The 17,988-nt window shown below is 51.0% G+C and overlaps 1 protein-coding gene across 1 annotated transcript in view; it reads right to left on the bottom strand.

The window, feature by feature from the left end:
• Window positions 1–12,412: 12,412 nt before the first annotated feature.
• DAG1 (dystroglycan 1) overlaps window positions 12,413–17,988 on the bottom strand; it is an 18,960-nt gene continuing 13,384 nt past the window's right edge. The window contains exon 2 of the mRNA XM_007955345.2: window positions 12,413–14,815. Within this exon, the coding sequence (XP_007953536.1) occupies window positions 12,413–14,815 (2,403 nt within the window). The remainder of the gene's footprint in view (window positions 14,816–17,988) is intronic.

Genomic DNA, 17,988 nt, shown 5'->3' with positions numbered 1-17,988 from the left:
CCGGGCGGCAGCGGTCCATCGCCAACTCCGCCCTCCAGGCTGGCCTCGTTGCCCATGGTGGGCAAGCGGGAGGGCGGGTCCGGGTCGCGCTGGGCCCTGGCTGGCGGCTCCCTGGCTGCTGCTCACACGCTAGGGGCCGCCGCCGCCGCCATCTCCGAGCTCGGCTCGCGCCGCCGCCTGCTGCTGCGCATGCGCGGTCCGCGCGCCCCTTCCCCTCACACTCCCGCCCCCACCCCCGCGCGCTCCCGTCAGCTCGCGAGGACGCGTGGCCACGCGCTAGCCTCGAGGTCGCCGGGAAACAGCCACTGGCGCCTGCGCATGCGCCTTCCGAGGTCAGCTTGTCCAGCGGTAGCTCCTTGCTAGGCTGGATGACAGGATCGTTCCACGGGGTCGGGGTAGCGGGACTTCGGGCCCAAGAAGAGACCTCGAGGCGCCGCGCCTGCAGTGCCCTGAAGTCCGCGGCGTTCTCTGTCCTGGGGCGATCCAGAGTGGGGGCTCTCTCCGGGTAACTTCAGTGCCGTAGCGATGGGCGTCGTAGGGGCAGGCCTCAGGGGCCATCCATGTGTGGCCTCAGAGGATGCGGAGGAGCTGGAAAGCCAAAGGAACAAGGGTGCTCAGAGGCGCAAGGTCGTGAAAGGACGGAGAGTTAGAGGGTGATAGGTGTTGGGGAGGGATTATGAGGGTCCCAAGGTCCAGATGGGGAGGGAAGACGTCCAGTTGGCTGTGTGAACCATTGGAGATTCACAGGGAGGCCTGATCCTACCAGGGCACGACCAGGGCAGACAGACCGGAAGAGGTGAGGGCAGTGGCCAGGCTGGCCTGCAGCCCGGTGGGAGGACACCTCAGCAGGCCTGGGACAGTAACTTTGAGGATGGAGAAAAGGAGTTGATGGTTCTTGGAGGTCTAGAACTGTGGCTCCCAGGGACTGTCTAGGTGAGGGGCTGCAGTATTTCTGCATTCATCTGAAAGTTTACCAAATTACTTTTCTATTCCCTCATGTTTATAGTTTGCACACTGCTCAAATACTCTTCTATCTCCTCACATAAGCCTATGCTTTCTTGAGGGAGAATAATTTCCTAGAGGATCCAGCTTATATTCCATATTCTCGGTGATTTCTTAAATCATGACTGTGTAGAAGTAAGCTTGAGTAAACTTGGACCCATTTTACAAACCCATTTAATTTTCCCTATGATGAGAAGTATATCAGGTGAAATGCCAGCAGTTCTAAACTGACCTGAAATAATCCAGGGATCCTAGCAAACTCTGATAGCTAGTTTGACAGACCGACCAGAGTTGTGTCTGTCACTCTGGGGAGATCAGCCCAGGACTCTGGTTGGGCCTTCTCCTATGCACTCTCAGCTGATCCTCCCACACTCTGGGGTGGAGTGAGCATGAGAGGAAATGTAGGTACCCCACTTCCTGGTGTTTTCTCCTAACTTTACACCTGCTGCCCTTTAAGTTAAGCTGCCTAGACTTGATGTACCACCTGAGGTAATGAGGGCCCCCTTTCTGCATTATAATGGTCCTTGCTGTGTTTTTTTCTGTCCTGCAGGGTATTTATGTCACCTTCAGGAGTGTCTGGTGACTACTATGCACATCTAGTGTAGGCTCCATATGGATTCACATTCCAGCCCCACCGTTTCATGACTGGGACCTTGGCAACTGACTTAGGCTATCCAAACCTCCATTTCCTAGCCTATAAAGTTAGGATAAGGAGCCCTGGTGACACAATGGTGAATTGCTCAGCTGCTAACAGAAGGTCAGTGGTTTGAACCCACAAGCGGCTTTGAGGAAGAAAAGACCTGGTGATCTGCTTCTGTAAATATTACAGCCTAGGAAACCCTATGGAGAAGTTGTGCTCTGCCTACAAGGTCACTGTGAGTAGAATCAACTCAACAGCGCATAACAACAACAAAGGATGATAGTAGTCCCTCTAACATGGAAAATTGTGAGAGTAGAGTGGTCTGGGATTTGAGAAATTTGTGCCATACCTTCACTCCCAGGGAATAGCATTCACATGGTCACTACTTGCAGGCCAGTGGCCTGACTTAGGCCCAGACCAGGCCCTTTTAGCTTCATAGACATTGGTCAATGTGAGTTGGGCTACTTGGAAGGGAGAAGAAAAAGATGTTTGTTTTTACAAAAGCCACAAGAGCTGTGGCTTTCCACAGATGTAAATCAGCATATCCCTGGTTCCTGTGGGGGTAATTAGCCCTACCCAGCCAGCCAGCCTGGGAGTTGCCCTCCTCAGACTGGATTCCCAGCTGTTAGCAGACCTCCAGGGTCTCTGTTGCCTTAGTGACAGGGCTTAAGCTCATTGGACCCAGAAGGAAGTGTGGGTAAGTGGTGCCCCTCCCCTCCTGTCAAACTTTCCCAGTTCCACTTCCTCTGAGAAACATCCCTAGGGAATATGCCTGTCACTCCACATCCAGCCCTGATATTCCCAGGGGCTCCTGCACAACTGCTTTATGTGCTAGCTATGAAGTGGTGCCAGCCTCTGGTCATCTGGGGCTCTGATTCAGTTTCCTATTCTTACTCACTCTAGAGGTTATTTCCTTCCTGTTGCCTTAGATTGGAGGCTCCTCAACACCAGGACCTTGTCTGGCTTATATCCCCTGGACTGGCCTTCATGCCATTCTGAGTGTTTCTCTCACCTGTGCTTCCAAGAGTCTCCTTGTGGCTGTAGCTCCTGCATCACTGCATTTAGGCTATTTAACTAATGAGTTCAGGAGAGGGTACAGAGGTTGCATCTAGAGTTCTTCCTTTTCAGGATTGTCAATGTGCTGTCTGCACTTACCTAGGAGAATTATGCTGGACTATTCTTAATAACATGTGAACAAACCATGGTTTTTCTTCTCAGTTTGTACAAACTAGCTGTGTGGTATGGCTGGTATCATTCCCTCTTGGGTCTAGCTGCTGCCCCACCAGGAACAGGATGGACATGGAGACCCTGCAGGAGTTTCCCAGTCCCCTAAACTTCACTTGGTGAATTTTGAACAAAGGCTGGATGAGAGGAGAATCAGTTCAAATGCCAAAACAGAACTGATAAATGGCCATGTCCACTGTGCTTCTCAAGCCTATGCTCTCAGATACTCTAGAGGCTCAGAGAGAAAATGGTATTAAAAAAAAAAAAGAAAGAAAGAAAAGGCCCAGCCAGAGCCAACTTGCTGCTGGAATTGGTGAAAATGATCAGTCATTGAATGGCAAATCTTAGGGGAATGAAGAGATGGCAGGGACCCAGGAGGCCCCAGAGGCCAGCTGGGCAGTTGGCAAGGCAACATACAAATCAACCATGAGGGACTGAGTGTAGACTCTGGGTTTATTCTGCTTCCCTACACAGCCCAGTTCACTTTGGACTCATGCTTTCAGCATGGCAGCCTCCACAGGGAGGCTCAGGAACCAAAGATGAAGATGCCAGTAGGGGTGAAGAAGATGGCAAACCTTCTTTAGGTAAGAAAAGGAAGTAGAGTAATTGAAGGTGGAAGAGAACAGGGAAGGAGGGGAAAAGAAGGATGACCGAGAACAGTTCTATGTCCTGTCTGTGATGCTCTGTGAGCTTTGTGTCCTTTTTGCTATAGTATTGTTGAGGCCTGTCATACCTCACACTGAGAAGCAACTCGAAAAATTGGCTTCCTGCCCCCACTCCTTCTCTGGGAAGGAGAAACAACTGAAAAGGAAGGAAGGAAACCCAAAGAAACAGTGGCTTTCCTTCCTAACTGAAGTTTGCTGGCACCACCAACTAACACGGGGAATAAGGCTGTTCTCCAAGCAAATCTCAGGCTGGCATGACACTACAAACAAGAGACTTGATTTCTGTCCTGCAGCAGCTCACCTGGGCTGGCCTGGACAACCTTGCTGTGTAGTAGGGCCCTGAGGTGGCCCATGGCGATTGATAGAGTAGGAAAAGGAAACAAGGCTGGAAGGTATAGAAATTGCTCAGTACTTGTCTGCATAATTCTTTTCCTGCTGCAATGTGAAAATCTTACTATCTTACTTGCATTATGTAAAAAACTCAGTAAAAAATCGTCAGAAATGTTTACCACCAGCCTAACCCCACCGCCCATGCATTGCTCCAAAGAAGGCTAATTAAGCCCCATTGCTATGAGAGTTGCATGCTTCTGAAGACTTGTTATGACAAGAAAAAGTAATGAAGCCACAGTTTCTCTAAGTTGTAAGCATCCAAGTCAAAACATGCCGCTTTCCTTGCCCCTCTGCACTCGCACAGATGGGCCTCCAGGCTTCCTTTGTCTGTCTTGCTCACGCATGCAGGCGCTCCTCCTCTCCTTCAGCCAGTGTGTACCCAACTCCTATCCACACAAGGCCCAGAGAAGACTGTGGGGCTTGCCCTCCAGTAGCTCAGTTTTCAGAAGGAGAGAGAAAACCAAGAAAATGCCACCTCAATCCTTATTGCAGTCCTTCCCACTAGTGTCCCACTTCCCACAGTGCCCCCCCCCCCAATCCATGGATGGGGAAAACAGGTCTAGGTGGAAGGTCATGCCTTTGTGCCTTCTCCTGACCAGCCAACAGAGGTTCAGACATGACAGCCCAGGGGAAAGGGCAGTTCACACAGCCCCTGCATCAGGATCGATTCCACATATCTACAGAGGAGCATCTTAGAGGTACCCTGCCTCCTGACCCCTCTGTGGTTCTGCTACTGCAGACTCAAGGACCTTACTGAATCATCCTTCACCACCAGAGATCTTGGGCCATGGGACATAGCCATTCTCCACTGAACAACACCAAGCTCCATCTTTGATCAGAGTAGACTATAATAAGAGAATAACTGATCTCTACTGAGTGCCCAGACAGTTCCCAGAAACTACTGGGAGATCCCCTGCCTCCCAGGAAAAATGAATAGAATGGAGGGTGGTTTGGGTCTCTGAAGGTGAAACAAAATCCTGAAGCAAATAGAAAGGTTCCTTAGGGAGCTGTGGTAGCATAGTGCCTAAGGCACTTGACTGCTAACCAGAAGGCTGATGGTTCAAACCCACCAGCCAGTCCTCGGAAGGAAGATGGGGCAATCTACTTCTGTAGTGATACTGTCGGAAACCCCAGGAGGGGTCGCTATGAGTCGGGTCCGACTCCATGGGACATAACAACAACAACAACATAGTTCCTTAAGCCTCTGTCCAGATGGATGGTTTTAATTCAATTCAAATTGACTGGTGTTTGTTAAGCCCTAGGAAGAGGACAGTACTGTGCTAGGCCACAAGGATGCAGCAGAAACTAAATGTCAAGTCTACTCTGTCCTCACTGAGCATACAGTCTCCAAAACTGACCTTTGCCTGGTTGTTGCTCCCTGAACCTGGAGGACTTGACCCTGGCCCTCTACAGGACCACAGTCCTGCCCTGCACTGTTGGGTGTGGCTACATCATCACTAGGCCAGGCTGTAAGGACTGAAATCATACTGTAGGCATCAAGGTAGCAGGAGGAGGGCTACTGAGAACCCTCCCTAGCTCCCCCAAGTTCTGGGGTGGGTGGCAGTAGGTATCAGTTGATCAGCAGCAACATCTGGGTTACCACTGCTGTTTATGTATTAATAACCCCTCCAGCTGGGAGGCCTGGCGTGGGCATCAGCCTTCTGGGAAGGCAGTCTTTCTGACACTGAGCTGACAATACAGACTGAAAAATTCCTAGCATGGCTGGTCACCAAGAGAACAGAAAGGCCACATGGTCATCTGAGCCTTCCCTCCCCTCATCTTTGCTGATTCAAATAAAACCCACTCCCATTCCTAGTTCTACTCCAATGATCCTCTTAGGGCTCACAAGATGGGTTCTCCCTTCTTCTGGCACTGCCTGGCTCCAGGCTTCTCTGAGGCTGGAAGTCCAGAACTAAGCGGATGTGCTGCCTGGGGCCCTGGGCAGGGCTTGGAGGCACAGTGGTTGCTAGATCAAAGCTATTGGGGTCATAATTGATGACTCCTCAGTCTCTAATCACTGCACTGGATACAGGAAAGCAGAGCTGTCCTCCCCCACCACACACACAGAACACCCCCTACACACCATAAAAACCAAACCAAACTCACTGCCATGAATTTGACTCATAGCAAACCCTCCTTGGGTTTCTGAGGCAGTATCACTACAGAAGTAGATTGCCCCATCTTCCTTCCGAGGAGTGGCTGGTGGGTTTGAACCGTCAGCCTTCTGGTTAGCAGTCAAGTGCCTTAGGTATTACACTACCAGAACTCCTACCATATGCTCCTCAAATAAGTGCAGAACTACATAAGCCCCCTTCCACATTCCCCATGCCTAGCTCCTTGTCTAGCCCAACCAGGCACATTTTCCCCGAGGGTGAGTTCAGCCAGGACAAAGCTGGTCCCTCTCCCCAAGCATACCCAGAGTTAAGTTGCTGCCAATCCCCAATAGAGCCCCTTTGGCTGTCACCTTTGGCTGTCACAGGCTCAAGCCAGTCCATTTCTGGATGTCTCTCTCCCATGACCCTTTGCAGTGGAGGTTTTGAGGAAAGTGAGAAATGATCCTGGACCACTGGATCCGATTCCCTAGAAAAGGAGCTGGCCTGGCCTGAGCTCTGAGCCATTCTGCCACCAAAGTTAGGCCTTGCCCTCTAAGCCTGATACTGTAACATTTAGGGAGACAGAAGGCAACAGCATACTCAGTCCTGGGAGCCCTAGCCAGCTTTCCACTGGACATTCCCTGTTGTCCCAGTGTGATTCTGGGGCTCTGGAGACAGTTTAGGGAAAGGTGTTCTCTGAGGCTTCAGGTTGCCTCCACTCCAAGGTCGACCCAGGGAGTCACCTGTCTCTCTAACCTTGAATGCTTGGCAAGTGTCTTATCCCAGGGACAAAGAATAGGGGAACCCCAACCACTCAATGGGAGGTACCTGGCTGCCACCCAGGACCTTTCCAGATCCCACAGGGCGGTATTTAGCTATCTCTGTCTTTGGACTGTGATCTCAGGAGCTCTCAGGTTGCAGGGACAGGAGGCTCAGGGAGCACCCAACAAGCTCTGAGCCCTACTGTGTGCAGGTCCCGCGGCACACAAAACTCAGCAAAAATTGAGGCACAGAAATGTGTGGCAAAAGCCCTTTCTAGTTCCAGCCTACAGACGTTCGAATTCCGGGTCTGCTGGTGGGCCTCAAGAGCATAACCTATCCAGAAGCCTGCGGCCAAGAATCGCCCCTCCTATTTTTTGGTTCCTTTCCAAGGGAGAAGGGTCCCGAAGTAAAACAGGCTGCACACGCCCCAGCTTACATTCAATGCCCTTACACGCTTCAGGGATTGTTCAAGGACTCCACCTTGTGGTGAGAGAGTGGAGGCGGACTCAGTTTCATCACCAGTCCGCGGCAGCGATCCTCCTGCCCCATGGTCTTAGCCCTGCCCAGTCCCGCGCTTTCGGCTAGGCCTTGGTTGTTTCTCCGCCAGCCTCAGCTCCACTCTTCTTGCGCTGTCTTCCTTCTGAAGCCTCTGCCCGGCCTACAGCCTGCTTCTCCAAACTCTGAAGTCTTTCCCGCTGCCAGAGGAGTTACTTAATTAACCCTGTCCACCGCCCAGTTCCTCAGCCCCGCCCATCACTGGCTGTCTTAACACGGTCTCTGGTGCCACCTCCTGAAAGCTCACGGGTACAGTCACCTGTCCCTTTACTCGATCCAAAACTGCAGGCAGTCTGGGCTCACCTAGGGCACCTAAAGCCACTACCAAAGTTGAGAGCCGCCCGCAGCTCCCCCACCCCCAAACCCACTCAGGAGCACCATCCTGACCACACAGAGACTTCCACAGAAACACAGATCGCCTTCGCCCCCACCCCAGCTGAGATTTCAGGGACTCCTCCAACAAAGTTGCAGCAGTGGGACTAGTCTTCCCTGCAGGGGAACCCCGCTCACAAGGATGGGCACCCCACTTTGAACCTCTTGCCCTGTCTTCCCTTCTGAGCTAAGGTCCCTGTCAGGGAAATGGTACCCAGAATCCTCTAGTGGGGGGGCTTCAAATAATTCTTTGATGCTCTACTTTATAAACAAAATTTTATAATCATAAAACTCCCTAAAGCGTTTGGGTCACAGATTTCGACCTGCCTCGTGGGCCAATTCCTTTTCCCTCTCTGGAAGCTTGGGAAAGTAAGCTTTAAGCAGGGAAAGAGTAACTCACAAGGCGACTGGTATTTTTTAAGATACAGTATTACCCAGATGAGCAAAGCTCACCCTGGAAAGACTATGCCTGTGTGGGGCCTTCCATGCTTTGGGGAAGCTGAGGAAGGGCCTCCTCCAGGAGTTTGTTCGGCCTGTTGGAACCAAGGCAAGGCAAGGCAAGGCTGGGGGCTGTGTAAGGTGAGCTGTGTGGGACCCAGTCCCCATCAGCCTGCCTGGTGGTATTCTAGAGTCAGGCTGTTAGGAGCTCCTGGAAACCCAAGATTCCACAGCCAACAGCCCTGCCTCAAGCCTGGCCTAAGGCTCTTAGCCCAAGTCAGCATCTTTTTACCTTAAGGAGTGCACCTCTCTCTAGCCCCACTCAGATTCTCTGCCCCTTTTGCAGGCAAGTAGACCCACTGGGAGAGATTCTTTATCCTAACTCTATCCCCCAGGATCCAGGGTGTCCCAGAACTCCTTGGAGACCAGTACTGTCCCCATCTAACAGATGGGAAAACCAAGGATACTAGGAATTTGCTGTGGGTCAGAGGCAGGTGGGAAGGCAGATTCCTGTGGGCCTAACTCTCCCAGCACCCCCTCCATTCCCTCCCTTCCTACCCCTTTCCTCCACCACACTCCAGCTCAAAAGCAGTCCACATCCCCCACTCTCCGCCCTCCCAACAAAAGGTCACAGGGATTTGGCAGGAGTGCTGTGGACAGGGGTTCGTTGGGCCAAACTCTCCTTATAGGAGAAAAAGGCAGGGAAGAGACTTCCACCCTCAACCCCGCTCTGCTGACCTTACTATTCTCTGCCAAGACCAAAGATCCCTTCACTCTAGCTCAGGACAGTAAGTTCACTCATGACTAACGGCTTCTCATTAGAAGTTACGTAGAACTTCCTGAGGCCAGAGAACAAGAAGTGGCTGAAAAGTAGGATCATTTCTTGGGCCCCTGCCACTAGGCCTAGAAGGACAGCTTTCCTGGCACTATCGATGTGTGCACACTCAAGTCCTAGCTTCACAAATAGTTGTTTGACCTTCAACTACTCCCCAGTCTGGGACTCAGCTTTACCTGCAATATGGGACTAGCCTCTGCTCTAGGTCTTGCGGCAGCCTAAGGGTTGCAGGGGGGAGATGGTGAGGACCTGGTAGTAGTAGGGACGAGCCCCAGTGGAGGTACCAGTTGTTCTGTGATCATCCTGCCTCTGAAGACACAGCTGCTGCTTCCCCTTGCCTCCCACTCACCCTGGGCAATGTCCCAGGACAACCCGCTATCCCCTTCCTAGGCACTGAGTCATGCTCAGCCTACCAAACTGGCCTGTCCATCCCAGGAGAAGCACTTCAGACACCACCCCACCATACTCCAGGATCTACAGGCCCACCTAGGCAGCCAGAGAAACCATTCTCCCCTTCTCCCAGTCTCAAGACCAAATTTGCCTAAGGACTGCCTGCCTGGGAGAGACTGGCCAGCCCCTAGCCCACAGGCAGTGGAGCAGGGATGGCATGGAGCATCAAGCACAGGCACTCCCAGGTTCCCACCTTTACAGAGGCCCAGCCTGAGGGACCACTACCCAGCAGCTGCAGGGGCTTAACCACTCTGGAGGAAGCAGCCTGTGATGTAGACCTTTTTCCCATCATCTTCCTACCCAGGATAAGCTTACAGATGAGGAAACAGACGCTCAAGGAGACACGTCTCACAGGCAGAAGTACTATGTGAAGTGTGTGTGTTGGCAAAGCTTCTGGGTACACCCCCGGCCATCCCAGGGGCACAGAAATGGTAAAACTGTGTGGAGGCCACTGGGCTAGCTACTCAAAATGTACTTGACTGGAACTCTTGTCACACAGACTTCAACCCTCACCACTCATATCTTGAAACTCATGTAGGGGCCAGGAAACAAACACTCAGAGACAGCAGCACTGTAATAAAGACACTGCTTTTATTTAGTTTGATATGTTTCTATACAGAATGCAGAAAACACATCTTAAAATCATATAGAAGGAAATAAAAACACGTCAGTGGTTGGTGAACACTTGAAAGTGAATTGGCTCTCCATCTCAGAGAGTCCAGCCCAGCCTGGTGGTGCTTAGGGGAGAAGGCTGCCTGCAAGGGCATTGTTGCTGTTGTTATTCTGTTCACTGCCCCTTTGCCTCCAGTTGCTATGGCAACAGGCCATTCTGGGCCAGCCACGTCTCTGCGTGGCAGTACCCCGTTAGTAGGGTTGCTAGGGGCAACGGAGCTGTTTGGAAGGCCTTTCAAAGCCCTCACCTGGAACACTGGGAATTGTTTACTGTTTGACGAGATCATCAGAAATAATCTCACCAGGTCAGACCCCACTTGTGCTCCTGATTCTGAGGCATCAGGGAAACACCAGCTTGGACCAAGGTCTAGAAGCACAGATCCAGTCACAAGTGGTCCACCGAGCCCTCATCTACAGGCTCCGCCCACAGGGGCACTGCTCACTCGAGAGTACCCTCTTGCACTGGGGTAGGGGACAGGAGCTGGGCCTTGTGGGAGAAGACGTGATGGGAAACGCCCTCCACAGAACGGTGGGTAGAGGCCCTCAACTCTCCTGCCAGCCCTCCCCTCCTGAGGCAGCACACATGAACCCTCTACAAAACTCTCGATATGGCTTAGAAGTGGCTGCTCGGTGTGCAAAAGGAGCCTGGGTCCACCCACTTGCCCGGATCAGGGATGGGAAACATTATTGCAAAGGGCATTCCTCCCTGAAAAATACCCAAAATAACTCTCAGATGGTCAAGAAAAGTCAAGTTCAAAATAGTTTCTTCCAAAGGAGGAGAATCAAAGTAGAGTGGGTGCCCCTGAGTCATGGGACAGAGATGCAGATGGATGGACGGACAGATGTTCTGCTAAAAAAGGCAAAAGAAGTCCCAGTGTAATTCCAGAATTTAAACTGTTATGAAAAGGGGTGAAATAAATCAAAATGAGCAAAGCCATCAGTTCCACAGAATCAACACTAAGAGCTTGTACAAACTGCTATAAGCATCACCATTTTTAATCTTTTTTTTTAATAAAACAATTTGAGGCTGTATAAAAACTTTAGTAAAAAATTAGCTTTGAGATCCCACAGATTTTTACTATGAACTATTGCTGGCACTCCTCTCTAACCACAAGACCTTTTTCAGCCATTCAGGCCTGAGAGGCCCGGGACTGGAGTGCCAGAGAAAAGGGGTGGGGGTAGGGCTGTGAACTGTTGGGACAAAGCGGCCAAGGTCAAGTGAAGAAAGAGCATCACATGACATAAAAATATTGCATCTTCACCAAAATGTCCCCCACTGAGTGTTTCAAAAACCATGATATTCCTTTTGGGGCGGGGGTGGGGGGTGGAAAAAGAAGGAAAAAAGAAAACAGATTGATGTGGTCGAGTCCCTCGACCTCCCCAGGCGCCCCCCCCGAGCAGCTGGCCCACCCTGGAGCACCTAGGTTTGGGGCCATGGCCACCGCTGCCTCTTGGAGTCCTTTTCCCTGGAAGTGAAGACCCCTTTGAGGTGGGCCAATACCGTGCATGGGGTGGGGGTGTCCTCAGCCCAATGGGCCGCTCCAGCTACTGGCCCCTGGCAACAGCAGGAGAGCAAGCCCAGCACCAGGGCTCTGGCCCCTTAGCCAGGGCCAGGAGGCCCCCAATCAGGCTCTGGGGTATCAGAGCAACCAAGTTTACATAGTGTGAAAAAATAGGATTCCTTTGATAAAAAATACTGTCCCTTGGTCTTCTCTAAGTTTGAAACACCCTGGGAGCTTATTTTTAGCAAAGCAATTCCCCATACCCACCCAAAAATTATACATACAAGTTTAGGTAAACAGCAGATTAAATGTAAAAACTTAACCTTAACTTCTGAAAGTCCTTTGAATTTAATCTTTAGCTACTGTTTTCCATGTTACATCCTGCACCTAGACACACGTGAATAGAAAAAACAGTACAGTTAGTGTTAAAGGCAAAACGCAGAGAGCCAGGCGGCCACCCAGCACTGCCTGCGAGTTCATTCACGGTTCTTCGCTCCCTCCATCTACCTCTACTCCAAATGATGCTTTCAGAGCCAGCCACCAAAAATGCAGCGAAGAATTTTCTATGAACAAACAAAAAGCTGTTAGGCAAAAAATAAAAATAAAAAAGTCCCCAAAGTCTTTCCAGCTGCTTTGGGGTTTGGGAGGACCAGAGAGGATGGGCTTGTCCAGGCCCCGTGTGTGTCAGTGTGTGCTAGGTCGGGTGTCGGCTTCCGGTGGGCAATGGTCTGCAGGCCACCGGTTTCCACAGACAACACCGTGTTGTCTCCAGGCCCCTGCCCTACCCCTGCCTCCACCCAGGCGCTTGTGAGTTAAGGGGGGACATAGGGAGGGGGCGACCGGTATGGGGTCATGTTCTTAGGACGGGAGCCCTTGCCCTCCATGGGGGCTGTGAAAGGTGGAGGGGGCTGGTAGGGAGGCGCATTGGGATCCTCATCCCGTAGGGGTGTATACTCTCCCACGGTGTCCTGATTCAGAGGAGTAGTCTCGGGCACGCTCTGGTTGGGGTACTCAGGAGGGGGCAGGGGGGCCTTCTCCTCCTGTAGGATGAGTGGCATGCTGGAAGAAGGAGGAGGCTTGGAGTCATCCAGCTCATCTGCAAAGATGATGGGCACCCCTTTCTTGATGAAGGTGGCCTGGTCTTCCAGGGTGAGCTTGCCCTTCCGCTTCTTGCGGTAGCAGATCATCGCGATGATGCCGGCGATGAGCAGGATGGCTGCAACCACCACAGCTGGAATGACCGTGTGCAGATAGACATCATCCTCACTGCTCTTCTCAGGGTCTCTGTCTGGCACCTCTGTGGGTGGCACCTCCGAAGGCACCTTTCTGGGTAGTGTCACAGGGATAAACTGCAGGTGCCGGCAGCTGCCTGAGCCCATCACAGCAACACTCATGGCCTTGAAGTCAGGCTCCAGGGCATTGGAAAAGGTCAGCCGAGGTTTCCCATCATCCTCAGCGATCCTCCGGCTCAGCCCCGTGATTTGCTCCTTGGGGCAGGGCTCCAGGGGCAGTGTGTTGTTGGTCCATTCCACCACAATGGAGCCACGAGTTATATTCTGCAGGGTGATGGTGCTGCAGTTACGGTCCCCAAATGCAAAAGCCAGCTTCTTCACCAGGGTAATCTTCTTGTGGATGTCATTTACCACTGGTGCTGGGTCACCCACAAACTTGGCACTGAACCGTGCAGGAGCCCTGTCCCCCTGAGGGCGCCTATGAACATGGATCTCAAAGGCGTCCACAGCAGAGAGGCCCCCCTTGTCTGTGGCATGCATGAAATACTCATGCTTGCCCACATGGCTGCTGTCGGGCAGGCCATACATGAGCTGGCTATTGCTGTTGAACTGTACCCAGGACTTCTCGCCCACCAGCTGCTGCTCCCGCAGCTTTAGGGTCAGCTTCAGCTTGTCAGTGGTGGTGTCCTCGTTGTCATAAAATGTGTCTGGTGGGATTTTCACTTCAAAGTAGGTACCAACCCAGGCATCTACCCTGTCAATGTGGTTCTTGAGCTCTGGGGCCTGGTTGGGCTCTATACCCCGGGGCACACCACTGGTGGTGGTACGGATGCGAGTGGGCGGGGAGGCTGTTTCCAATCTGGTGATGGGAGCTTTGGTGGTAACCCGCGACACTGGTCGCGATGTTCGTGGCTTCTTGGTTGGCCTGCGAGTTGTGGTGGTGGAAGAGTCAGTTGAAGGTGTGGCTGGTTTTGGCATGGATACTCGTGGCTTCTTAGTGGTTGTTGTGGGAGGGGTAGCAACTGCTGTGGGCTCCACAGGGCCAGGAATGGTCATCGTTGGGCGAATCTGGCCAGGAACTGTGGTGCCGGCTTCTGACACCCGAGTGGGCTGGATGGGGCCTAGGGTTGGGGTCTGAATGATGGCACCTCGAGTCCTAATGGTGACTGTGGGCTTCCCAGGAATAGGATCCCTGACTGGAGGGGCCATGGTCTCTGTTGGAGGAGCAATAGCTGGAGATGTGGGGGTAGGCACAATCCTGGAGGGTGGTTCCTGGATGGCCGTGGTTGGGGGCCCGATGGCAGTGACAGGTGTAGGTGTGGCATGAATCTGCCTTCGGATACGTTTGGGGAGAGGGGGCTTCTTGTTGGCAATATGCCAACCCACCACAGGATAGCCAAGCTGGGCAGACATGGCCCCTTCCCTGGCAGGGGCCTCTACACCACGGATATCAGGCACACTATTCTGATTCAGGGAGCAGCCCAGCCTCCAGGAGAGCAGGGCCCCATTCTCTACCACCTTTTTTGCATTTCCTGGACCAGCCATGAAGGCCGACATGTCAAACAATCTGTTATTCACCACCGGCACCAACTTCATGTTGTGAAGCTCCACTTCCGAAAAGCTCCGCATCCTGTGCAGAAGGTCAATTCTTTGCTTTGGAGTCATCTTGGTGAGGTCAGCATCCAGAATCACTGTCAGGACAGTCACAGGCTCATCAGCAGCACAGGTAGATGACATTACCTCGCCAGGTTCTGGTGACGCCGCCCGCACAGACTGCGGTTCACTGTGGTCTTCAGGATAGACCTCGATGGAGAACACGCTGGAAGTCTGGGGGACATGGCTCCCGTTGGCCCCCAGCCGTGCAGCACTCACTGAGATATAATGCACACCCTTGTCAGTGTCAAGGGGGAGGCCCTCCAGAGCATGGTTCTTCGGGTCCCAATGCAGCCATGACGGCAAAGTCTCCTTCCCTGCTGCCGATACCTAGAAGAGACACAAGCATGAGTTACAAGTGCTACTATCTACACAACCTAAAAATGATCACTACAATTAATCACTGGCAATGCCTGAAGTATGTGATAGGCCTGAGGTATAACTCAGAATTCCAATTAGGGGAGTCAATGCCCCACCCCCTGTGAGGCATAACTGACCTCATTTATTGGTCAAGAAAGACTGGGGATGCCGAGAGATGGAAACCACCTAAGTGCCCATCAACAGAAGAATGGAAAACCAAACTATGGTACATAAACACAATGGAATACTATGCAACATTAAAGAATAAAGTAGAATCTGCAAAACACCACATAACATGGATGAACTTGGAGGACATTATGCTGAGTGGAGTAAGTCAATCCCAGTAGGACAAATATTTTATTAGTTCACTATTGTAAAAAGTCAAGGAAAGGTTTATATATGGAAAGAAACATTCATTGTTGGCTATCAGGGATGGAAGGGGAGGAAAAGGAATATTGCCAGATAGGTAGAGACAAGTACTGATTTGGGTGAAGGGAAAGGCAATGTACCAAAAGCCATCAACATGATGGCACTAAGGAAGGGGAAGATGCAGAGAGGTACCCAACAGGTACAGACAACAAAGATAAACACTTTTACATATACAATATTGCATTGTCAGTGGTAACAATCTATGGGTAAATAGATGGGTAGACAGGCTGAATAATCACATATATCTAGGCAAAAGGGAATACATCCATGACCATATATAAGGTTGGCAGATGATATTTCTACATACAAATTTGTATATGCTATAAGAATGTCCAAATATATAATAGAGTTAACTAGGGGCAAAATTATGATAACTTCTTGGCCACAGCCAAGCACCCTGAGGGAATGAGTAGTTGGACTTGTGGGCTCAGGACCATGGTTGCAGGGGACATCAAGCTCAAATGGCATAACATACTTGCGGTGTAGTAAATTACTTAGTGTGGCTTTTCTACCCATAAGTCTTTGTAAACTCCAAGGTGGGAATTGCTATTAGCAACTGAGGAGATCCTGATTTTAAAGTCCCCACCTGGGTTATTTCTGTTGGGCGTGGCACAATACAATGTTCTGGGCGGTTCCCACTCTCTCTCACACGTGCTTAGAGTTCTGATGCTGTGATTGGCTAGTTTTGACCACCCTTCCGGGCTCAAAAGGAGGTCTCCTGGAGGCAGAACTCTCTCTCTGACTGCTGGTGGAGGAAGATGTGCTGCTGAAAGAGACATGCGCCCCTGAAAGAGACACGTGCTGCTGGGAAAGAGACGCAAGAGACAACGCATTGCTAAGTGAGACACCAAGGGACCAGCACTGCTGGGAAAGAGACTGTGAGAGACTGTTGGCTGAGGGAAGGTGGGCTGGGAGAGAGACTGAGCGTTCTTCCTGAACCTGAGTTGTAGCCTGGTGCTTCCCTAATAAACCCTGTAATCCGTGAGTTCTGTGTGGCCACTGCAGCGAATTATCGAACCCAGGAGAGAGGTGGTGGGTGCTTTGGGAGGAACGGTTCGTGAAAGGGCTGGAGGGAGGCAGCATGGCTGGCCTTGTAGGAATAGGCCTTGGGTTACTGCTGGTAATCCTGTCTTCCTCTCGTGGGATTAGAAGATGTCGGAACATGTGGCCTCCTTGTCGTTTTTGCAATACTACACAAAAACTTTGTTCTACATCCTACTTTGGTGAGTAGTAACAGGGGTCTTAAAAGGTTACAAGTGGCCATCTAGATGCAACAATGGATCTCTCCTCATCCAGAGCAAAGAATGAAGAAAACCAAAGAGACATGGAAACAACTGGTCCAAGGGACTAGTAGACTATGCAATCCTCAGCCTATATGCCCATGAGACCAGAACTAAATGGTGCCTGGCTACCACTGTCAACCACTCAGAAAGGGATCAGTACAAGAGATCCTGGATAGAATGGGAGAACAATGTGGAACAAAACACAAAATCATTAAAAAAAAAAAGACCAGGTTTACTGGTCTGATAGAACCTGGTGAGACCCCTGAGACTATGGTCCCTAGTCACCCTTTAGGTCTGGAACTGAACTTACTCCTGTGGCTTCCAGCCAGACAACAGACAAGCATTTAGGGTGAACATTTATATCAGGTAGATACACTCCTTAGAGTGATCAATTATGGGAAAACAGAAAGGCAGTGTTTGCATAGGGGCATAGCTCAGGGGCAGGAGTGCATAGGCAAGAAGGACACAGGGAAGAGGTAACTACAGGGAGAAAGTGGGAAGAGAACTGTTATACTGTGGGGATTTACAGTCAATGTCATGAAACAAAGTATGTATGAACTGCTGTATGGAAAATGAATTTGCTTTGTAAACTTTCACCCAAATCACAATCTACAAAAAAAAAAAAAAAACTGGGGCTGCCAGGTGGGCTAGCTTGGGAGGGAAATGATACATCCAAGGTCACATAGCAGGGGAACATCTGCACTAGCACTCAAACATATATGTCAGCCCAGAGTATTGATGCCAACAGAGCTCATCTGATGTCACAGATTTTTGTTCCAGTGAAACATCCTGCTACGTAATCACTCACTCTGACGGCAGAATCAAGTCTGAGTGTCTCATCCTAGCCCTCAACACTCCTTTCCAGCCTCACCAGAAGTGGAAGCAGAGCTGGGCACACAGATCTGGGTACATGGGAAGGCCCAACGCCCCCACATGATTAATTTTATGACCATCAAGTTACATTCAAGTGTAGTGGGGCACAGTTGTGTAGCAAAGCAAATTTGTGAATGATATCTAATTAACCCTGCAGATTCTCAAGCCTTAAGAAAAACTGGTGCTCAGAGTAAGACTGGAAGTGACAATTTAAGAATAGTGTTTATCAGAGGCATCCCAAAGACATCTAGTCTCTCTATAAGAGAGGTTCTGTTGTCAGTTAAGCTTGGGAAATGTACAGGGTCCACCCCTGCCCTTGGAGAGCCCAGGCACAAAAACAGGAGCCTATCCCCCACTTGATCCACCCAACAGCACCTCCCAGGCTCATTTCAGTGCAGAAGTCATTTTCCACAGGGACATAACTGGTAATACTCAGAGCACCAAAAGGAATGTCACCACAGAAACTTCCACCATCAGCTGATGAAAGGGAAATAAAACTTGCCTTTTGTGCAAGCCCTGTCTTTGGCTCCTCTCATTTTCAGTGTACACCTACTCCTG

This window comes from Orycteropus afer, unplaced genomic scaffold, assembly GCF_000298275.1.
Source record: "Orycteropus afer afer isolate SDZICR_OR568_19922 unplaced genomic scaffold, OryAfe1.0 scaffold00498, whole genome shotgun sequence".
Taxonomy (NCBI): Eukaryota; Metazoa; Chordata; class Mammalia; order Tubulidentata; family Orycteropodidae; genus Orycteropus; species Orycteropus afer.
Note: the sequence above shows the minus strand (reverse complement) of the source record. Positions and strands in the feature narration are given on the sequence as shown.